This window comes from Notothenia rossii (genome assembly GCF_949606895.1).
Source record: "Notothenia rossii genome assembly, chromosome: 10".
NCBI classification, from domain to species: Eukaryota; Metazoa; Chordata; class Actinopteri; order Perciformes; family Nototheniidae; genus Notothenia; species Notothenia rossii.
In genome coordinates, this window is record NC_136908.1 from 64,007,575 (window position 1) to 64,031,557 (window position 23,983).

The 23,983-nt window shown below is 40.3% G+C and overlaps 2 protein-coding genes across 2 annotated transcripts in view; both read right to left on the reverse strand.

Annotated features, from left to right (window-relative positions):
* The window catches only part of LOC307022815 (scavenger receptor cysteine-rich type 1 protein M130-like), a 46,430-nt gene extending 43,846 nt beyond the window's left edge, over positions 1 to 2,584 (reverse strand). The window contains exon 1 of the mRNA XM_079655707.1: positions 2,469 to 2,584. Coding sequence (XP_079511833.1) covers positions 2,469 to 2,508 — 40 coding nt within the window. The 5' untranslated portion in view covers positions 2,509 to 2,584. The remainder of the gene's footprint in view (positions 1 to 2,468) is intronic.
* Positions 2,585 to 17,146: 14,562 nt separating this feature from the next.
* Positions 17,147 to 21,334, reverse strand: crebl2 (cAMP responsive element binding protein-like 2). Its single transcript, XM_079655107.1, has 3 exons — positions 21,118 to 21,334; positions 19,106 to 19,303; positions 17,147 to 18,747 (listed from the first exon to the last, which is right to left on the reverse strand). The coding sequence occupies exons 1-3, from the start codon at positions 21,130 to 21,132 to the stop codon at positions 18,625 to 18,627; spliced, it is 336 nt and encodes a 111-aa protein (XP_079511233.1). The 5' UTR covers positions 21,133 to 21,334; the 3' UTR covers positions 17,147 to 18,624.
* Between the last annotated feature and the right edge of the window lie 2,649 nt (positions 21,335 to 23,983).

The following is a 23,983-nucleotide window of genomic DNA, read 5'->3' on the forward strand; positions in this document are numbered from 1 at the left end:
GATATTGTTTGCATCCTTCTGGTTGCCTCTAAAGGCCTCACACCGCTGCTTGCTTTCAGGACAGAGTTTAAACAACGTCTTTTTAGAAGTCTCGATCCACTCGGAATCGAAGGTGTTAGAGGCTACAAGGACTAGCTCGTCCTGGGTCATAGTTTTAATTTTAACCGCCGGCAAGTTGAGTAACTCATCCTCTACAATAACTAGGACGTCAACAGTCTTGTATATTGTAGGTTTTAGTCGAGGCCGGTGGTTTGAATCAGGAGCTACCGAGCCACGACACACCATCAGCCATCTTGGATAGTATCAATTTGTGTATTACACAGAACCTTTGCATGTAAACATTTTCATGTGCATATTTTGTGATGTTTGTGATGTAATTAAACAGGGCAGAACAATCCAGTTCTTCTTCCAGTTTTTCCAGAAGTCTTCTAATCAGTGTTTTTCCCTTTCGATTCTGAGACACACATTTGTTTTTTTACCCATAATCCTCAGCTATCTTTTAAGTTCAGTGATTTGGATGTTTTAGCCGCAATGCACGTTGGGATATGGTGTTTATTCGATAAGAAATCCGAAATAATTTAAAAAAAATAATAATAATACTTTATTCCGCGTGTGCTTGCTTTTCTCTTTGAGAGTCATCACATAACGGCATTACATATTACCGATCTGCCGTAGTTCTTTATTTATAGAGCCCTGATGAGAAGACCTTTGGAAAAACTGGAAGAACTGCCGCCGAAACTGAATACTTAACGTGGATCATAAATATATCAGCAATTAAACAACATCTTCAATTTCTCTTCACACAATACGTCTCCTTGCAGGATCAACCTTAATTCAGCTGACTTTTACATTTGATCTAATTCGTAGATGGGTTATATTTACACCACAACGGTGCACAGCTGATAGAAAGGGACTTGTAGTTTTTAAAGATATTACTGATTTTCTTTGAATTAAATAATGTAAATACTGAGTTGAGAGAATATTCAGGGCTTTTAGGTGATGGGAGACACATCTATGGAATCACAATTTCAATATCTGACCATTAAATGACTGAACGTCAATTTTCTCTCTATTTTACAGCACCCCAATTTGGTTCTACCCAGTTGGGCATATTCACAGAGCTTAATCAGAGGGGGGGGGGGGGGTGATGAGGCCGAGCCTAGCTTCTAATAAACATAAGATCATGTAAGGTGTGTGACTGAACTATTAATATGTGATCTGCTGAAAACTCATGGTGACAATCTGAAAGAGGAAGATAGGCGTTAAGTTTATTTTTGGGGACTGATGACAGGTCATGGTTTCCTGTCACGTGACCACATGCTCCTATCAGATCAAAGCCTCTGGTTGCTTCATCAGTGGGTGTTTCTCAATGTCGAGTACGCTTGCTTGGTAGCACATGTCTGCCGAGCATCTTGCTTCAGAAGCGAGGCAAGAATCCTTAGCCTCGGAAAACTAAGAGTGGAACAGGCGAGCAAGTGTGCAGGTGAGCATCATATGAGAGGCCCCGCCTTACATTTTCCGCCACATCTTTGGGGAAATTGGTCCGTGCGCAAAGCATTGTGGGGATTTTAAGACCGCGGAGTCTACACATGTGCAGCCTCGACATTTCTCCTAACGAAGTACGCCGGGCTCGGTAGAATTCCAAGTATGCTGGACATTGCAACAGTACTTCGGCGGCACTCGATGACGTAGTATGCTTGAAATAATGGCTCTGGAGCAGCTTTACTCAACATTGAGAAACACCCACTATCTGAAAGGGTGGGCTGTTTCTGGAAACCGCTAAATACAAATAATACTTAAAAATAATTAAGAAGGTAGAGAATGGATGAGCTATACAAAGTAAATAATTACTATTTATATATTAAAGGAAGTTAAATAAAGAATGTGCAAAAGAGATATAAAAATAAAGGTAAATAAATATATTTATATAAAGAGATTAAGTTAAAGTTATATTAACTTTTATCCATGTATTTTTTCTTTTAATGGTTATTTTATTAATTTTTCTTTTTAATGACTGATTTTAAATGCCATTTTCTGAATGTCTTTCATTTTTTGTAAAGCACTTTGAATTGCCTTGTGTTGAAAAGTGCTATATAAATAAACTTGCCTTGCCTTGCCTTACCTAAAGTAGGAAGTGTAATAAAAACCTTTTATTAAATAAAACAGAATATAAATATGTATACGGACATAAGAAGTGAATGAAAGTGCATTCAAAAGGTAAAGTAAGAAAGTATATAATCATAGCAAGGTAAAGTAAAATGTCCAATAAAATATCAACTTAAATATATCTCATTATTAATTTGTTCTTATGAACTCTAACTTCTCAGATTTATATACATTTATTTATTTGAGCTTTGTTTTCCTGTTATTAGTTTAAAGATCTTTGAGGCGACGCCTCGTGTCTTTGGTGTGATGATATAACAATATAATAATATCTATTCTAATAAATAGTGTAATAAAGACGTTACCTGCGCTCAGCAGTAGCAGCAGCAGAAGCAGGTGCTCCATGATGTCTCTCTGTGTACTGTTGGGGCAGAATCTCTGCTCCGCGCAGTTCCTATATGAGCGGGTTCTCAAAAGAAGGAAAAATTCAAAGCAGCCAGGATAAGGGTTAAACAATAATCTGCTTTAATGGAAAAACATACAAATACATCACCGAAGCACTCTGCAGAGTACTCCGGACTCAGGTTCTACCACCGTGTGAGACACGTCTCAGGAACGGCCAGTCAGAAACAAGAGCCCCGATCTTCAAAATGATCACAACATTTATACACAGAGTTCACTTCTGAGCGAGCTAGACAGTGAGTTGGCACTTGGCAGTGTTCCATTGGTCGGTTTCCCTTCTGGGCGGGATCCCAGGTAGTTAGTAAGTCAGTTTGGTGTGTGTGTGTGTGTGTGTGTGTGTGTGTGTGTGTGTGTGTGTGTGTGTGTGTGTGTGTGTGTGTGTGTGTGTGTGTGTGTGTGTGTGTGTGTGTGTGTGTGTGTGTGTGTGTGTGTGTGTGTGTGTGTGTGTGTGTGTGTGAGCCAGGTCCGTCCTGATGTCCTCCAAGGTCCTAGCCGGAGTGTTCCTCGCCGCACACTGGCTCCAGTAGTACCAGATGTCCCCCTTTGCTCCTCGGCGGACGGCATGAGATGTCCTCTGGGTCACTCTGTAGAGGCCGGAGAACCTGGGGTTGAGTCACGTAGACCTGATGACCTTCAGCCAGACGAACTCCGCTGTGTCGGCCTCCTGCTCCTCGGGTCCCCCTTTTGGCTTCAGGAACCTGTGTGGAGAAATCTGATACCCACCCCTCAAGTCTACGCTCAGGGCTTCTGGGCCCTCAGGGGTTTGACCCACCACTGGTAGGCCGCTTGGAGCCTGTTGGTGGGGTGTCTTAAAACAACAGCTGTCTGTGAACAGGTTTTCTAAATGAGTTGCAGACCTCCTATCTGCCTGTGCAGCTTCAGAATCTTAATACTTGGCCTGTGTCAACAAAATAAACCCCAACATCTTCAGGTGAAATAAATAACATATCTCAATAGCTCTGAATTTCTAACAAGCATCTGTGTTATTATAAATGAAATCCTTGAGATCCTATTTAAAATCTAAATATAATATGAACTGCTAATGTCTCTGGTAATGGAACAAACTAATGTTATGGATTAAAAACAACTAAAATCATGATACTGACAAAGTGAATAATTTCCAGGCGAGACTGCTTCTACCTGTCACTGCTTGGATATTATCAAGCTGAAAAATGAATACAGAAATTCAACATACTGTCATCAACTGTCTTTCTATTATGACTTTAAATTAAATGTACATCCCCATAATGATCTAAACAGTCTATGGCTTTTACTTCTTTACCAGGCTAGTTACAAGATGTTGTCTAAATTAAATTCTATCTCATTACATTACTATGTTTTAACTTAGCTGTAATATGTTCTTTCTACATTTCAAACCTCAGTTATTTTAATACCTGTTGAAATATTACAAATTGTTTTCATTATCACAGTTCACCTTCTCATTCTCATTCTGGAATTACCTCTCTCAGTAGCCCCTTGGCCACTGATTCTGCATCTGTGTTACCTGTTATAACTCAATCAATATTAGAAACATGTCAACATTTTTTAGGAAACCTCTCGTTTCCCTTGGAGCTCCAGAATAATGTGTTAGTCTAAAGACATGCTTGGTTAGTCATTGTTTTAGAATCATGCAGTTACACTGATCACATGCTGGCATTCATTCACAGTCACACTGTCAGTCAGGGTCAAAGGTCATTTGGTCTCAGTCTTTTGGCCATGTGTCGTGCTCTGCAGAGACTTTAATATTCTACTAGCTGGAGTTGTACTAGTGACATCATTGTGTTGATGTCAACCAATGCAACAAAGTTTTTCTCGTGTTCGCAGCACCATTTTCTTCAGATGTTTAACAAACAAATGATCAATACACTTTATTAATATACCGCCCCTAGGAAACACAATACCTGACAAATGTTCATGCAAGGCATTCTTAAGTGAACCTGCAGAAAACGGCCTTTTGAATTAATATTCCAAATTAATCAATAATAATAATAATAATCCATTTTATCAATTTGTTTACCCTTAGAAGTGAACATACCTCATAATGTTACATCAGGATGTTAAACTAAGCTTTGGCCAAATCAATCATTATTACTGTTTCAGATCTAACTGGAGGTTGAACAAACAAAATCTTTTTTTTTTTTTTGTTTACATCATGTAAACCACTAACATATTTTCCAATTTCAGCATCAGCCTTGTTACTCTCAAATTACATCCTAAATAGGAATATTAGGAATGAAACAAATATTTAATCTTCAGAAATGTTCTTAACAAATAGAGAGTAATGCCATCTCTCTATCTAGTGAATAGCCAACATATTTAAAAATGTCAGATATACAAAAATAAGCCTAAATACTCTTTTACTATCAAAGTCTAAAGCTAGACCTAAGCTGAACAGTTTTGGTAATGGAAAATGTAATCTAGAAAAAAACAAAACTGGACCTGTGTTCTTGTGTGTTCTTCAAAATACATTAGTAAATACCTTGTGAAGTATTCACAATATAACTAATCCTCTCTAGGATATGAAATCCATTCATCTTTAACCAGATACTATTTCCCTATTTATTTTTAGTTCATGATAATAATGGTATAACGTCCACACGTTTACCCATAGCTAGTCACTATGTCAAGATTATCATGTGTGACATAATAATCAGATGTCTTGTTTGCCAAACAAGGATATTAAACCTTAACCCTTTCAGCATTCCAGACCATCATTAAACAATCAGCCTCCCTTCCTAAACACTAAGCATATCGTTCTACACCACCTTCTGATAAACTCTTGCACAGTTATGCTGTAAAATCATTGCATGATTTCTTCAGAGTCTGAACAGACTGAGACCAGCCTGTCTCAAGATCTTGTCATATTGAGAACAGTCAATGATTCATTGTCCTCTTCAGCTGTAGTCAGTGGCAGAGCCCCCAAAAAGCTAGAACCGGCCCTGGTCAGTGGGCTCCAAGGAAACTCTCTCTGGCATTGGGATGTCCTGAGGGGGAAGGGACCTCTGGATCAATGTGATACAATCAGCAGACACACGTTGTCCTCTGTGCCGCAGAAATCCCCAAAAACTGCAGTACCTCTTCACACCACTGTTGCCTTGACAACGAGGCACAAGCAAACTGTGAAACCCTCCTCTGAGATGTGTTCTTTGCACAGTTCTTCTGTTTGCAATGAGCAACTTTTCACCAACACCCTGATTCAGAGTACAACCCAAAGGTGGCGCACAACTATCCAATGCTGCTGTAATCACAGCAAATCAGCTACTGAGAAAAACTCAATGTAAATCTCTCCCCCAGCGGGTGACAAAATAAAACAGCTGAGTGTCTATATGGTCAGGAATGCTGAAACACGTGAATGCTAAACCCATTAATGGTAACAGTCTTCCTATTCTTCATTACTTCAGTTCTCAGTTAATAGGCAAAACAAAAAACTTTTCTTAACCACTATAGATTAATCTTTAATCTTCTTGCTTATTCTATTCTTTTCAAATTGTTTATCGAAGTTGTGTGTTACAAGCATGGTTAGATTTGTAACAGAATACAAAACTAACTGTATCCAGCGCTATATATTTAAAACAAGTAATCTGACTACAGTTAATGAATATATTTTGGAACACTTAAAGGAATTATTACAAAATGTAATCTTCATTATTACTAAAGCTGAAACCTAAATAAATCATCACGGAACATTTTTCTGTCCTTATTACTTAATTGTTTTAATAAAAACTAAAAGCATTGTGAAAACTCCCATTTTGGAGAACATCTCTCAACACTTTTATTCCATCTAAGCACGAATGTTTATGACAAACTCGTCCTATTAATCCCAAACGGTCTTTAATGGTATCTATTGTGAACTTTTCTTAATATTAATTGTAAATGCAACGTACGTTCTCTTTAGAACAAAGACAGGATAGTTGCAGCTGAAACTGGTTAATAGCAATGTTCTGTTAACCTAGATAAGCCTGTTGTTCTTATATCTAGTAAATATATTCTTATTTCATGTTACTCACAAAACAATATGACATTTTCCAGAATAGTAGTAACTCTATATAACCTGTACTCTCTCTATACTTCTTCAAACCGTCTCATTTCTCCTGTCTTTCTGTCTCACTGCGCCCTGCAGCTGCCGGCCCAAGCTTCTCTCATCAAAACCTCTTTTGTTCTCCAACTGTGTGAGATGGCTTTTAGCCTCGTGCAGCACCTCTGTCATGCTTGAACATTAACAGATTCCCTCTGACAAACTTACAAAAACCTTCTTTTTACTTTCTACTCCTTCTTCATCAATTAAAAAACACCATTGTGGTGGATCGTTTACGTTTTCAGTTTCCTATCTACTTTAAACAACCATCAACTGAGAGTAACTGTATATGATAACAACTCCTAAATAACCTCACAATATATATATTTCTTCCAATGAGTTCGTTATTTCATGTCTAACAAATTTTCCTCTTTCCATGTCGTATTCTAGATGGAAAAATCCACCTATTATATCTAATTTGAATAAAGCCTTACATTTAATGTACTTCATATTCTCAGTAAACCTCTTTTTACTTTCCCCTAAGGTTGATGTATTTAATATAATTTTCCCCTTGGAATATAATTAAGTACAATCCTTAGTTAATGACAAATACCATGAAATTCACAACGCAATGCAACGGTATCAATCAGTTCTCAAAGACTATATTTAAATAGCAGCAAATCATTGTTTCTTATTTATTTCAATATATCTACCACTTCAAATCACACCTTGATCTGTTAATTTTCTATGTATTTCACTCCAACTTCAGATCACTAGAGACAAAAGCAAGCAGACACACTCCGGGCTGCTGCTGCCGCTCTCGAGAGGAAAAAGGGTGGGGGGAACTCTCACAGACAAATACTGACACCCCCTTCTCTCTCCCCTGCTGTAGCTCTCAGCCTCTCCTTTGGAAAAGGGGGGGCTTCTTTCAACAATTAACACTTCTGCTATCCTTTTATTCCATTTTTCTGCTCGAACCCACTGTCCTCGTAAGCTCTCAACTCACGCTCCTCTCGTTAAAATTCTCCTTTCATTATGACTTCGTATCTATTCATCTGACTTAGGCTGTTTCATGTTCAATAATATATTCTATTTATTCACAAGAAATATATCCTCCTTACTGTCTGTCCAGCTTTTAAGATGCGATATTTCTTTCAACAGAATGGGAGTTTAAACCCAACAGACCTATAACGCACCTTTTGGTTCCTATGAACCTCAGATTTGTTATTCACTTTAGCCTTGGACTCGATACCCTACTTGGCTTCCCCAGCAAGTATAGCCTGTGAGGACTCCCATACCTCCACTAGGCCTCTTCTCCGGACCATTCGTCCGCTGGCTGCTGATTTTCCTCTCAAAAACCCTACTCATGACGTCACCACGTCATGACGTCATCACGTCGGGGAAACACCATTTGTTGGGGCAGAATCTCTGCTCCGCGCCGTTCCTATATGAGCGGGTTCTCAAAAGAAGGAAAAATTCAAAGCAGCCAGGATAAGGGTTAAACAATAATCTGCTTTTATGATAAAACATACAAATACATCACCGAAGCACTCTGCAGAGTACTCCGGACTCAGGTTCTACCACCGTGTGAGACACGTCTCAGGAACGGCCAGTCAGAAACAAGAGCCCCGATCTTCAAAATGATCACAACATTTATACACAGAGTTCACTTCTGAGCGAGCTAGACAGTGAGTTGGCACTTGGCAGTGTTCCATTGGTCGGTTTCCCTTCTGGGCGGGATCCCAGGTAGTAAGTCAGTTTGTTTATTCCATGTTGCTTCTCTGTGTGTGTGTGTGTGTGTGTGTGTGTGTGTGTGTGTGTGTGTGTGTGTGTGTGTGTGTGTGTGTGTGTGTGTGTGTGTGTGTTTGTTTAACATACATGTTAAAATATATTTTAAGATCATGTCTGATTCGTCTGTACATTGCTGTTTTAGTCTGTTCTTCTAATTAGTGTCTGTCTACAGTCATGCCCCTCCCTCCCTGTCTGTAAAAACTACACTGCACATGCTCAGAGTCTTTTTCTATTCCACGGAGCCCTGGAGGGTTCATAGAGAAAAAAAGAAAAAAACGAGACAACGCTTTATTAACTTGTGCGCACGATATACTTTCTCGTTCGCACAAGATACTTTCTTCTGGTAAAACACATTATTAGTTTTATAAAGAATATGTCCGGTCGCCAGGGCGTGTGTGTGTGTGTCGGGCCCTCACTTTGAGCATCATTCATCCATCAAAAAGTACAATAAATGTCACAATTAATAAATAATACACGTTACTATGCTTTGATCAGATATGTGGGCAGCCAGTCAAGCAACGTGTAAAAAAGCCTCAAGCCTAAGTGAGCTTGTATTCTTAATGTTAGCGTGTGTGCTTAGCTGTAAACACAGTCGGATGGGTGATCAAAACGTCCCCGTTTTCCGGGCAAAGTCCCCGTTGTCGGTGGCCGGTACCCGGTTGAAACTCCCGAAAATGTTTCCGTTTTTGAATGTGCGTTAACAGGGCTCCACATTAAGGACTGCCCGATGGCCCGGGGCCATCTAGTATTTAGCTCGGGCCATGAAGCCTCACCTGCTGGTTGCCCGATCGGGCAATCTATTATGCCAGTGTCATGCAGCTTGCGGATCAGTAATGAGTGACGCTACAGTAACACTAAACATATCTATAACTAGTTACGGTAGTTTGAGAGGTGATTAAAATAGCTACGTGTGATATTCTAACCTGAAGTGTGTGTTTTGTTCCGCTCACCGCTGCATTTGATCATGCAGAGCTGCGTGTCGACTCGTCAGCAGCAGCTGATCTCTCTCTCCCGTCAGTTTAGACTTCACTCTCGTTTATGTCCATATCGATCAGATCCAGCTAGTTCTAGCTAATGATATGACTACCTGCTTATTAAAAGACACCTAAACAATAAGCGTCGCTATGCAACCGGGTGAGGCCACAAAGTATAGCGCAGCATTATGCATTTGTTTACATGCCCACCGGAACCCCGAGGCATTACCAACAGATCAACGCACAATCAACCCACACAGCACATCTCTTTCTCCACATTAAGTGTTAGACATTAGAATGGACTCTTCTTATCTGTCACATAAGTGGCCCAACTGAAGCGGTATTGCGCTAAAGGGAAATTATTTTGACCGAAGAGATTTAGATTTGCCGGATAACGGGAACTCTGACGTCACCATGTTGTGTGCTTCACGGATGCGCTCGGCTCCTCTAGACGGCTGCTCGGGTCTGCTCGGTCAGCTTCCGGATGAGGAGGCATTCATTCGACCAACTTACAGTAGATAACATTACAAATATTTTGAACAGGGGCCATAATAGTGTAAATAATGTTTGTTTTGGCAGTTACAACTGAATGTAATGTTTTCTACTTTTTTGTGTCTTGACCAACAACTGAAGTATTTCTTTTAGCTATGCAGGGCATGCAAGAGAGCAAACACAAACAAGAACAAACAAACAAGTGAAATGAAGAATAAAATAGAAATTGTAGAATATAATATTGTGGTGGTTCATCTTATAATTCAGTCTAGAGAATGCACCAGACAGCATCTAAGACCTGCTAACATCTAAGTGTTCTAGGGGGAGGCCCCCCAAACCCTTCGTGCGTCATTTCGTCCGTCATTTTTCAGGGCAATCTCTATTGGGCTCAGGGCCATCTGTAAATGAGCTTAGATGTAAAATCCTTAATGTCATGCACTGCGTTAAACAACAGAGAGCAAGGTGAAATAAAAAGTTACATGTCAGTAAAAACAGAGTAACAGTGTTGTGCCTTTTTGTAGCGTCAGCGTATTTCTTCTTCTACTACTTCTTCTTCTTCTACCTCTACTTCTTCTTCTTCTTCTACCTCTACTTCTTCTTCTACCTCTACTTCTTATTCTTCTTCTACCTCTACTTCTTCTTCTACCTCTACTTCTTCTTCTTCTTCTTCTACCTCTACTTCTTCTTCTACCTCTACTTCTTCTTCTTCTACCTCTACTTCCTCTTCTTCTACTTCTACTTCTTCTACCTCTACTTCTTCTTCCTCTACTTCTTCTTCTACCTCTACTTCTTCTTCTTGTTCTTCTTCTAATTCAATGTACCTTCCCGCAAAATATTGGACAAAATAAATTCGGCTAGTAGTGTCAACTAAATCCATAGTATTAGAACAAAAGTGACCGGCCAGATTTGTGTAAATTACTGTTCATGTTAATTTGAAAACATATGCCGGTGGTGTCGGACACACACAAACAAACCGAACACACACACACAGAGCGGAGCTGAGCACAAACACACCATACCTGCCAACCCTACCGATTTGGGCGGTAGTCTGCCGCTTTTGACATGTTTCTACCGCCTACGGACTCAGCTGGCTTTCCCTACCGATTTTCAATCTTCCCAAACTATAACAAATAAAAATGACACTCCGTAGACACAGGACTCCACTTTTGGCGGACACCGTTTGCAGCGTGTCTGTGATGTCATCATACAAACAGTCCTCTGTGTTTCTGAAAGAGAAACAACGAGCAGACCGGGGGTAACGCTGCGGGAGAGGCAGCGTTACCCCCGACGAGGCATTTGAGTCCTGCAGGATTTCCCCGTTAATATCAGTGTCTCGAAAACACATGTTGGCGACTGAAAGACATCCAGTGTTTGGACTTTTCCGGAAGCATCCTTCACCTACAGTGTCTCAACTGAAAGAGGACCACAAACACACACAACATATGATACCATTTTGAGATTTGGGGATATTTATCTCCCACTCTTTCACTTTTTCTGACATTTTCAACACCAAACATGTCGTTAATGTGTTACATTACATTATTTATATCACACTTTATCAGGAGACAAAAGCAGGAAATGACTTTTTGAAAGCAGTATTTTCTGATGTATGGCGCAACACAAAGATATTTCGCTCTGTGCAAACCTTTGACTCTAATATGTCAACAACATGAAACAAGAATATGAACCTGGCTTTATCCAATGTTCACACAAGAGCTCTACATCCTGACCTTCATCTACACTGTCTCAACTGAAAGAGGAAACACATTACAAATATAATAACATGTGGAGACTTTGGGAGATTTATCTCCCATTCTTTTACTTTTCGGGCATTTTACAGACCAGACATTTTACAGACATGTCGTTGATGTCACTGTTTACCAAACTACCACTTTTTCTGAAAAATGCCTAAAATGATGCAATATGTTAAATACATGGTTTATACATGTGATGACTGGGGTTCCATTTATTCTGATTACCTCGTTTGGGCGTGCACATTTGCCGCGCGCAAACTCTTTTGGATTTGTAAAGGTTGGCATGTATGTGACACACACACATCATGCGCCCTGGTGACCGGACATCTCCTTTATAAAACCAGTAATAGGGGGAATACTCTGGTAGTTCGATGTGTGTAGAGGTGTGGGTCGGCGTCATGGGGGGTCATTCGCGGGCCATGCCCCCCCAAATTAGTCACTGTGTCCCCCCCAAGGCCTTGCCACTTTGCCGTTTTTTTTTTAAATCATATAAGTGAAAACGTTTCCACTTAAAGTTTTTTGTGTGAAATAAATTAGAAATAAAGAACACAAATATAAAACACAGCCTGAGGTGTGCTCACTGCTGCTCTCTGATTGGTGTGTTGCTTGACCAATGACCCCCGACCTTTGTTTTGTTGTCATTACGTGGCTGTGTGTTTAGATGAAAGCGTTCATCTGTTACACTGATTAGACAGTAAAGCCATCGAACATAATATGATATACAGTACAAGTACTTCTGGGTCTCTGTGTTTCATTTAGGCTCGGCTGTGTGTGTGTGTGTGTGTGTGTGTGTGTGTGTGTGTGTGTGTGTGTGTGTGTGTGTGTGTGTGTGTGTGTGTGTGTGTGTGTGTGTGTGTGTGTGTGTGTGTGTGTGTGTATGTGTGTGTGGCACGAGCGCATTTTGTGAGTGCGCGAGCGGTAACGTGGAATGTTGTTGTTAGCATCTGGTTAGCTAGCTATGCTAATGGTTATAAAGAGCTGTTTCTACACCAAGGTGGAGGAGAGTCCTCTCCCGTCAGACTGAGAGGATCTTATAACCTCAGCTCAGTGAGGTAAGGACTCTCTCAGTGTTTAGATAGTTCACTTTAGTGTAGGTTATCTCAGTGGGTCTCAAACGGTTTGGTCACCATTTATGTAAACAAGTATTTCCGCGGCACACCTTCATATGAACATTATAGTTATTCAAAAAATAAAAGAATAAATGAAAAACAGGTATGAAATACTATATGACAGTAAAAAAAAGTTGTTATTAATAAACAAGAATACAGTTTGAAACGGGAGTGATTTGTAAAATATCCATAAAGAAAAAGTAAATCTTTTTACAGTTCTGTTTCATCTGGGTGTTGAGAGATGTTTCCATAGATCTCTTCATGTTGCTCTCAAAGTGCACCAGATTGATGCATTTAGGTTCAATATTTTAAAAAAATCTTCCCGGGGGAGCATGGCCCCGGACCCCCCTAGAGGAGGTTAGGTCCATCCCCCCCACTTAAATCCTGTCCACATGGATAGGATACTAAATACATTTGCACACTTTTTATATGGTGGCCTATGTCCATATGTTTCTGTTTGGGTGGTCGTGGTGCGCAAAAAAATATCACTACTCCCCTGCAGTGTGTGTGAAAACAAGAGACTTTACAGCATGTTTTTTTAATTGAAGTTGCGTTGGTGTTTGTGTGTTGGTTGTTGACGGCAGTGTGTGCCCCCCCGTGGTAAATGATTGCCCCCCCATTCGATTTATTCTAGAGTCGACCCTGGTTAAACGTAGCAGCCTCTATCTCTAATCTCTATTCAGCTGTTCTAATGAAGGGAAACACAGTGAAGTAAACAATAAAAGGCACAGCTCTTTGCATCAGAGGCCTGTACTACGAAGCAGGATGTTCTCTTAGCGGCTAACTTCAGGGAAAACTCTGACTTTCCGGTCTTACGACGCTGGTTCTCCATGGTAACTTATGCTGAGCGGCTAAGCTGCCCCGGAGCAGGTTAGGTTGCAGGCTAAGAGCTGAACTCAGTGAAAGCACTGCCTGCTGACCAATCAGAGCTCAGTGTGCGGAGTTTAAAGCCATCAAGTCATATTACAGGAGAAAGGAAATACAGAAAAGCTGCCGTTGCAGAAAGACGGCCGGCAAAAATCAGCGACTGTGTGAACGTGAACATGAATAGAATATCACCTCCCATCTTCAGAGCAATCTGACTATTAGAACATTAGCGTTAAGAAAGCTTACTTAAATATCTGCCACAACATAAGTAACCGGATCAGAGTAACATTAAGTACAGTCCACGGCATATCACATCATAATGTATCATCTCCTTATCTGAGTCAGCTGAGCCGTATCTGGCCGTGCAACATTCACAGGGTCACATACTGGATGCAGAAGGATTATTTGAAGCAACACATTAAGTTGAGGAAACACTCGAGTCAAATGTAATGAAAGTCAGATGGTGTCTTAGACGGGGCAGTGATATCATAAACCTGTTCATGTACGCATTCAAACACTTGTTCTGTTACCAGCTGGATTCACCTTGCAGGTGCAGCTATGTGGCTTTGATCCTGGATCAAGTGTTTAAGTCATGGATGTTTAAAGTTTAACTTCTTCATATGTCTAATATTATAGTTGACTTTTCATTCAGGAAGTATGACGCTGCGCTGTCAGTACGCTTCTCCATGTTTGTGATTGGTCGAATGCTCCAGATACCACCCCTTTCATGTGAACGCGCCTAACTAGATAGGACACGGCTGGTTTGAGCGATCCACTTGATAACCAGCGTCGTAGGACCGTTAAGTGAGAGCGCGTATGTTTTGGATTAGGCCAACCGGCTAACTCAAACATATCCAGGTTAGGTTGAACCAGCTTCGTAGTATACCCCCCTGGTCTGTATGCGCATGTTTTTATTTGATTTTGCTTTACTCTCAAAGTAGTAAAGAAAGAAGATTCTGCTGAGTTACACGTTACTGCCTCCAGTGCCCTTTACGACGAAGCCAGTTCAACAGACCCTAGATATGTTTGAGTTATCTTAACTAACCCTAACAAACGAGATCTCGCTAAGCGGTCCTACGACGCTTGTTATCAACTCAGTAAATCAACCAGGGTTTCTCTGTCCGGCTGAGAGCGTGTTTACGTGAAAGGGGCGGGGTTAGCAACATTTGACCAATCACAAACAGGGACAAGCGTACAGACAGCGCAGCGTCATACTCCATTAATGAAAAGTAAATATTAAATCCTGCTTCGTAGTACAGGCCACTGGTGCCGCTGAGATTTCATAAAGTGAAGGAGGTTTTCTATAAAACAGCTGTGGGCGGCGGATACTGAGTCACGGACATGAGTTCATAGATCAGAGCAGACTGGTTTACAGACTCTCCTGTTTTGCCAATCCGGTGCTTAAACCAATAGCTCTAAACCCCTGGCCAAAATGTCCCTAAATGAAGTCCGAGTTTGAAATATATCTCAAATAATGTTTGCACTGCCATTTCTCCACATAAACATAACGGTCTGCAATGAAACGGTTGTCTCCTCTGTGCTCCACTTCCTACTTGGCGCACCGGTAACTTTCTCGTGCGAACGAGAAACTATATCCTGCGAACAATATACTTTTTTTTCTCTCCATGAACCTTTAGGGGCTCAGTACTATTCAATGTGCGGCAACAAAATAATCACCATAGGAGCACTGTGCTGACATACCTACCACATCTCATCATTCAGAGAGCTGATGGCTAAATACGTGTACGGCGAAAATAGTAGTTGTTTGTGAAGACGAGAGAGAGCAGCGTATAGCGATTAAAGTCAGTTACACGGAAAGAAAATGAATGAAGTTGACCGTCTACTGCAGCTTTGGGAAGTTGATGTTCTGTCATATCTTTTGTTGATCTTCTGTGTTTTGCCTATAGGCTATTGCTCTGCTGGATCCATTGATATTGTGACCTTGGTGATGAGTGTCTGTGTTTTACGTATATCCCCCCCCCGCCCCCTTTCTCTATCGGGACCATGGATAGCCCACAGCTATTTGTTACGTGTTTAAAAAAGCACCAGAAGCGTATATATAAATATCTAAGTTGTTCGTGCCCCACCACTTTCTAAACGCCACTGGTAAACACAGCTATTTACAACATTGGGAAGAAGAAACTAAAAGCCAAAGTAGATTAGAATGTTACCTGGCTCTAAACAGAGAGTATGAGCTGGCAGAGTATCTCTCTACTGTCAGAGATAGAAAGCAGAGACAGATCCTAACCAAGTACAGGCTCAGTGACCACAAACTGCCAATCGAGATAGGAAGACTCAAAAGATCCTGGCAACCAAAAGAGAACAGAACATGTGGTCACTGTACGACAGGTGAGACTGAGACAGAGATGCACTTCCTCCTGAAGTGCCAAACATTCAACCAAGTAAGGAGCATTTAGTGGAACAAGCTGAACTCTGTAATCCCAGGTTTCAAGGAGGTTGAGAAATAAATAGCTTTAAACTCTACATTTCAGAAAATAGATGTTTTTCATTTCTGTTTGAAAACCGTCTCAAACCCATAAATCCAGTTAAAGTGTGACCTCAGACATCCTGACAAGAACAACCAGATTCAGAGACAGCTTCATCCCACAGGCAATAAGAACTGAACTGCTGAAACTATTTCATTCATCTGCTACTTAGTAATGATCCATTATCTAATATATCCTTCCAATAACTTCTATATAGACTCGTATTGCACTATTCCACTTTTTTTTAAACTATTTTTCTTTTTGTATTACTTTTAATATAGTATATGTTAATATTGTCTGCTTATCTGTATTATTATGTTATATTGTTGGAGAAGCCTGTGACCTAAAGGCCCAGATACACCGGCCAGTCACCTGAGAAGTCGCCAACGCCGACACCGACTGTTGCGTCGCCGCCGGACTCTCCTGCGTATTTGCCGACTTCGCGCACTGGAATACACCGCAAATCCGAGCCGAGCACGTATGAACTGCGCATGCGTGAGTGGCAATAACTCTCCTTACCAGCAGACGGCGGTAGTGTGTATTCATCATTCAAAAGAGGCAACAACCGGAACAACCGGAAGACAGAGAAGAAGAACAGACTCCGTGATCTAAACAAACAACAAATAGCGTTTTTCTTTCCATTTTCACTCTCGTCCATTGAAAACATGAACGAACAGGAGCTCTATAAACCCATGAGGTGAAATAGCCGTCCGTGTGTGTTCCATCTTTCATTTGAAATCATTTGTTTACCTCCCTCACTTCTGTTAACGCTTCTCATGCACTGGTTCGCTAGCTGAACAGCCAATCAGTGTTTTCCCTTTGTCCGACTTCCGGTGGTGTTCCCGATCGGCAAGAAAAGGCGTCAGGTCGGCAGAAAAGACCCGAAGGAGCGGCGCACACACACCTCGGAATAAGGCGTGCCCACGCTCATGTTCGGCCCGACTCCCATTTACTGCCGATTTCGGGCCGGTGTATCTGGGCCTTTAAGACTTTCAACGACATCATTACTCTGTAGCTATGTTAGTTTGACAATAAAGAACCTTGAACCTTGAGATGTCCGAAACCTCGACAGGAAATGAAAACACATTCACCATTTATCTTTGAACACGTTTATTAATGTATATTTGCAAAGCTTGAAATTACATCCTCTAACAAAGTGCTTCTGCCAAAGAGAAGAAAGTGCACACAGGGGAAACTCAAAGGTAGGAAATGAATAATAATAATCTATATTTCATCATCATTTACAATCGTCTCTCTCTGGAGAAGCCGGAGCGTTCACCCTCGGTATAAAATAGAAAAATATATCAACAACACTGTACAGGTTTATTTACGCTACAGCAGGACGAAGCACCTGCACACACCTTCAGTCATATCTACAACACCAACTACATACATACAGGTGGAGTCAGGAAGCTGCTCAAACATCAAATCTGGGGCTCTTGTCCTCACAAGGACGCTCAGAAGGTTTATGATGTATTCTTTTCACATTCAGATGCCTTCTTTATTTAGTTGACATGTGTCCTTATCCCAAATCTGCTGTCCTTGTCATCAAGGTGAGTTTTATAAGAAGGGGTTTTAAGGCCATTGTAGGAAAATAAATTAAACTAAAACATTATCATCGTAAAATAAATAGTCCTGGAAAATGTAGGAGAAAAAAAAATGTACATGAAAAAAATACAGAAGTCTGAATTCTGAGGAAAAAAGAATTTGGGGGAAAAAAGTTGCAGAAAAGAAATATTTATTTCTAAAATGTCAAATAATTAATAAAAAGCCAATTTCTTTAAAAAAAAATGTTTTGGAGAAAGACCGTCTCCATGTTTTCTACATTTTACAAAAACGCAACTTGGGGAGAATAAATGAACACATTTACTAGAATTTCTCTTTACAATATTCTCGGATAAAAGTGACAAAAAAACACATTTGCTTGAAGAAATACAGAATTCTGAGGAAAAAGGGAATTTTGAAAAAAAATGGAAAATCTGAAAAAAAAAAAAAATGTCTTAAAAAAAACTGAAATTCTGAAAAAAAGTCGCATAATGGAAAAAAAAGTTGAAAGAAAAAACAAACCAAAATCACACATTTGGAAAAATAAACATCTCCATGCTTTTTTTCATTTTACATGAAAAAAACAAATTGGGGAAAAAAGATGACGGTATTCTGGGATAAAAGTCACAAAAAAAACCATTAATGCGAAAATGAAACGTGTTTTTTTTGTTAAATAACATGATTTGAAGCCACATTTCTCTTTTGGGTCTCCGTGGTTTCAAAGTCAGACTCGTGATCTGAGTCTCTAGCATGAATCAAGCTTTGATATATTAATGTCTCACAAACAGCCCATTAGAGACTCACCGTCACACGGCCGCTATTCAACTCAAAGAATCCTGTTTTTGAAGAATAACAGTTTCCAGTAAAGCCTGAAGATTTAGAAATCCTTAAGAAATGTAAATATTAAAGTATAAACACGTGACTGAAGCACATAAAGGAACTCTGTGACGGAACATGAAAGGAACGTTAGGGTCGCTCAGCCTCCGGTGAGAAGGAACAGTTCATCATACTGAAGGGATGTGAGCTTCACATGCTGATGCTGTTCTTCTTCTTGGAGCTCTGAGACGTTTTCTGTTCGTCTCCGGTCAGCAGAGCTTTGATTTCTGACGGGATCTTCCCCGCGTCCATCGCCGAGCACCACTGCTTATACTGAGACACAGAGACGGAGAGAGAGAGAGAGAGAGAGAGAGAGAGAGACATCTGTAAAGACCTCACATTATACTGAGACACAGAGAGAGAGATACACAGAGAGAGAGAGAGACATCTGTAAAGACCTCACATTATACTGAGACACAGAGAGAGAGAGAGAGAGAGAGAGAGAGAGACACAGAGAGAGAGAGAGACACAGAGAGAGAGAGAGAGAGAGAGAGAGAGACACAGAGAGAGAGAGAGAGACACAGAGAGAGAGAGAGAGAGAGAGAGAGAGAGAGAGAGAGAGAGAGAGAGAGAGAGAGAGAGAGAGAGAGAGAGAGAGAGAGAGAGAGAGTCACATAGAGGTGTATGGTACCATCTCCAGCTCCTCCCTCAGGGCGCAGATGGCCCTCTCCTTGCTGGACACCAGCTCCTCCAGGTATTGGTACCGGAGCTTCTTCCTGGCGCGGCACTCTCTGGCGCTCTGACGGCTTCGCTCCAGCTTCGCCTTCAGGTCGATCTTCGCCGGTTTGCGACCGCGTTTCCCCGGTTTCTTCACCTTACCGGTAACCATCTGAGAAACAGCACCGTCACACGGAGGTTATTTACAAGATAAGAAGTTCTTTATTCTCTAAATATGTGTTACTACTAGGGCCGGGACTTTAACGCGTTAATTAAGATTCATTACACAAACATTAACGCATTTTAATCGCACTTATTTTTGCACCGCGGAACGTTTCTCACTGGATGAGTTTCAGGGGTACCGATTATACTGGAGCACCAACTAATGTTCATGACTTCAAACAACAAACCACAGTGAACAATAGTCGAACATGAACGAAGAAGCTGATGAGACCGCTTTGGTTGGCCCCGTGGATGGGACATTTAGTTTTAAAAAACGGACGGATGGAAGCGTCGATAAGAGCACGGTTGATTGCAAATTATGCAAAAATGAATTTGCATATCACCGCAGCACATCAAGCTCAAGTATCACCTCAATGCAAAACATATAGCAGCTAGCGTGGAAGCTAGCGTGGACGTTAGCCCGACTCGGAGTACAAGGACCCACACCCAATTCGCGTTGATCAAACAGTGGCCTATGCAACAGAGAGATTTTATTTTTCATCAGGATATTGGAAGAATAGGAGGGATTGAGGTCAATCACTGGCACTTTTTTATTTTATTTTAAATGGTACACTTTATGTTGAACTATTTATTACGTTGTTGGTGCAACTGGCACTTTATGTTGAACTGTTTATTGTTTTGGCCAAGGTTATTGAGAGAGTTGGACTGAAATTGATTAGATTTTTTAAATCAACTGTTGGTAAATCAACAAAGTCTGTTCTGGCCTCTGAAGCAACAGAGAGATGTTTTCTAATAGTCAGGGTTTCCAATGTTCTGAATGAACTTGAAAGTATTGTGTTTTACTTCAAAAACAAAGTGTTATAGTTTACAGAAGGTCTACCTACCTATAGGCTACCTGAATCTCTGAAATGTACTATATTCCTAAATATGCTATTGCTACACTTTTCTGTTGGTCTTGGTTAAGAACCACCTTGAAAAAAATAAACAATGTTTTGTTGCTTAAGCTTATGTATTCAGTCATTATTCAATGGTATACTAAAATACATGTGAAAAAAAATTTCTTCTCACTGTTCTCAGGTCAGATATTTATATGTGATTAAAAATGCGATTAATTTGATTCATTAATTACAAAGCCTGTAATTAATTAGATTACTTTTTTTAATCGAGTCCCGGCCTTAGTTACTACACTTCTTCACTTTGTGGTCCACCATCTGAGAAACACCAGCATCACATTGAGGTTATTATATACTTTGATATCAGACTCAAGCACTTTCAAGGTCTCTAAATATGAGTCTCTTTGCCTTCAAAAGGGTTTAAAAAGGATCAAATAAGTGGGAAAAATAAGGTAAATGTCAGTTTAATTCAAATGTATTTTAAACCAAAACTACTCATAAAGCCCTTTATTTATAAAAACAACAAAGTATTCATCCTCACAGAAATCAATATATATTATAATATTCTATATATGATACCTTAGTTAGACAACACATACAGACTATCGATACAAAATATAAAAAGCTTGTATATAGATTAACCTTTCCATCCTATAAAACATAAAAACTAGGAATTGAACATGAAATAAAGGTAAACATCTGAAGCTAACGTTATCTCATATTCTCTACAAGCTAACATTAGCTTCATTAAAGTCACAGTTATCAGCCTTTAACGAACAGTTGGCTCCACACACTACAGGTTTACAGTTAAAGCAGTTATTGACTTTTAGAAACTGGTTATAAAAACCTGTAAAAGTGAATTAAATGTTAATAATCTTCCGTGTTTCTCAGCTAGCCGTTAGCTTCTCACCTTGTTTTCATCCATCTCCGCTCCGCTAGCTTCAGTTAGCTCACAGGTTAGCCACGGGATGCTAAGCTCCGGGATAAGAGAGTCAGATGAGATAATACAAATGAAGTAAAGAGTTTAAATTGATCGGGAAATAGAGGAACATATGTTTAATAGTTGGCGATGTTTAGCTTTGTTTACATCGTGGTTCCGGTTCCGCCTCTTCTGGTTCTTCTTCTCTGGTGTTTATGTCAGGTTGCTCGCCGGAGGGTGCAGCGGCGATACCCGGAATTACACCCATTACGTTCTTTACTTAATAATACAATGTTATAAACAATAGTTAATACATCTATACTAGCGAGAAGGGGTGGGATTAAATAAGTGTGCTATTCTTCCCTCCCCTTTACCGTTAAAAACTGTACCTGGCTCTGGCTGCTACATATTCTTCTTGTTACTGGAAATTCCACATTTATTTTATATTATATTCTTTTACTTACATTTTTTGTAATGCTATGCTTATTATTATTACACACTTAGCATGCATTTTTATATAAGTAAAGTATTAGTACTCAGATCTTGTACTTGAGTAAAAGTAGAAGTACTCAGGTCTTGTAGTAAAAGTAGAAGTACTCAGATCTTTTACTTAGTAAAAGTAGAAGTACTCAGATCTTGTACTTGAGTAAAAGTAGAAGTACTCAGATCTTGTACTTGAGTAAAAGTAGAAGTACCAGAGTGTAGGAATACTCTATATTAAAAGTCCTGCATTCAAAATGTTCCTCAAGTAAAAGTAGAAAAGTATTCTCATCAAAATATAGTGAAAGACAGTAAAAGTAGTCGTTGTGCAGATTGGTCCATTTCAGAATAATAGATATGATATGTTTTATAATGATTGATCATGAAAGTGTTCTCAAAGCTGGTAAAGGTGCAGCTAGTTTGAATGACTTTGTATACTGCAGGGTAGCTGGTGGATTTACTCCAGGTGGAACTAAAGTCTGATTCAACACTTGATTATATTTCACATCATTCATCCAGATCTGAGAAGTAACTAAAGGGATTAAATACATGTAGTGGAGTAGAAGTACACCATGTACCTCTGAACTGTAGTGAGTAGAAGTACACCATGTACCTCTGAACTGTAGAGAGTAGAAGTACACCATGTACCTCTGAACTGTAGAGAGTAGAAGTACACCATGTACCTCTGAACTGTAGTGGAGTAGAAGTACACCATGTACCTCTGAACTGTAGAGAGTAGAAGTACACCATGTACCTCTGAACTGTAGAGAGTAGAAGTACACCATGTACCTCTGAACTGTAGTGCAGTAGAAGTACACCATGTACCTCTGAACTGTAGAGGAATAGAAGTACACCATGTACCTCTGAACTGTAGTGGAGTAGAAGTACACCATGTACCTCTGAACTGTAGTGGAGTAGAAGTACACCATGTACCTCTGAACTGTAGTGCAGTAGAAGTACACCATGTACCTCTGAACTGTAGAGGAATAGAAGTACACCATGTACCTCTGAACTGTAGTGAGTAGAAGTACACCATGTACCTCTGAACTGTAGAGGAGTAGAAGTACACCATGTACCTCTGAACTGTAGTGCAGTAGAAGTACACCATGTACCTCTGAACTGTAGTGCAGTAGAAGTACACCATGTACCTCTGAACTGTACGTAGAAGTACACCATGTACCTCTGAACTGTAGTGAGTAGAAGTACACCATGTACCTCTGAACTGTAGAGGAGTAGAAGTACACCATGTACCTCTGGACTCTAGTGGAGTAGAAGTACACCATGTACCTCTGAACTGTACTAGAAGTACACCATGTACCTCTGAACTGTAGTGGAGTAGAAGTACACCATGTACCTCTGAACTGCAGTGAGTAGAAGTACACCATGTACCTCTGAGCTGTAGTGCAGTAGAAGTACACCATGTACCTCTGAACTGTAGAGGAGTAGAAGTACACCATGTACCTCTGAACTGTAGAGGAGTAGAAGTACACCATGTACCTCTGAACTGTACTAGAAGTACACCATGTACCTCTGAACTGTACTAGAAGTACACCATGTACCTCTGAACTGTAGAGAGTAGAAGTACACCATGTACCTCTGAGCTGTAGTGCAGTAGAAGTACACCATGTACCTCTGAACTGTAGAGGAGTAGAAGTACACCATGTACCTCTGAACTGTACTAGAAGTACACCATGTACCTCTGAACTGTAGTGGAGTAGAAGTACACCATGTACCTCTGAACTGTACTAGAAGTACACCATGTACCTCTGAACTGTAGAGAGTAGAAGTACACCATGTACCTCTGAACTGTACTAGAAGTACACCATGTACCTCTGAACTGTAGTGGAGTAGAAGTACACCATGTACCTCTGAACTGTACTAGAAGTACACCATGTACCTCTGAACTGTAGAGAGTAGAAGTACACCATGTACCTCTGAACTGTAGTGGAGTAGAAGTACACCATGTACCTCTGAACTGTAGTGAGTAGAAGTACACCATGTACCTCTGAACTGTAGTGAGTAGAAGTACACCATGTACCTCTGAACTGTACTAGAAGTACACCATGTACCTCTGAACTGTAGTGGAGTAGAAGTACACCATGTACCTCTGAACTGTAGAGGAGTAGAAGTACACCATGTACCTCTGAACTGTAGAGAGTAGAAGTACACCATGTACCTCTGAACTGTAGAGAGTAGAAGTACACCATGTACCTCTGAACTGTAGTGAGTAGAAGTACACCATGTACCTCTGAACTGTACTAGAAGTACACCATGTACCTCTGAACTGTAGTGAGTAGAAGTACACCATGTACCTCAGAGCTGTAGTGCAGTAGAAGTACACCATGTACCTCTGAACTGTAGTGAGTAGAAGTACACC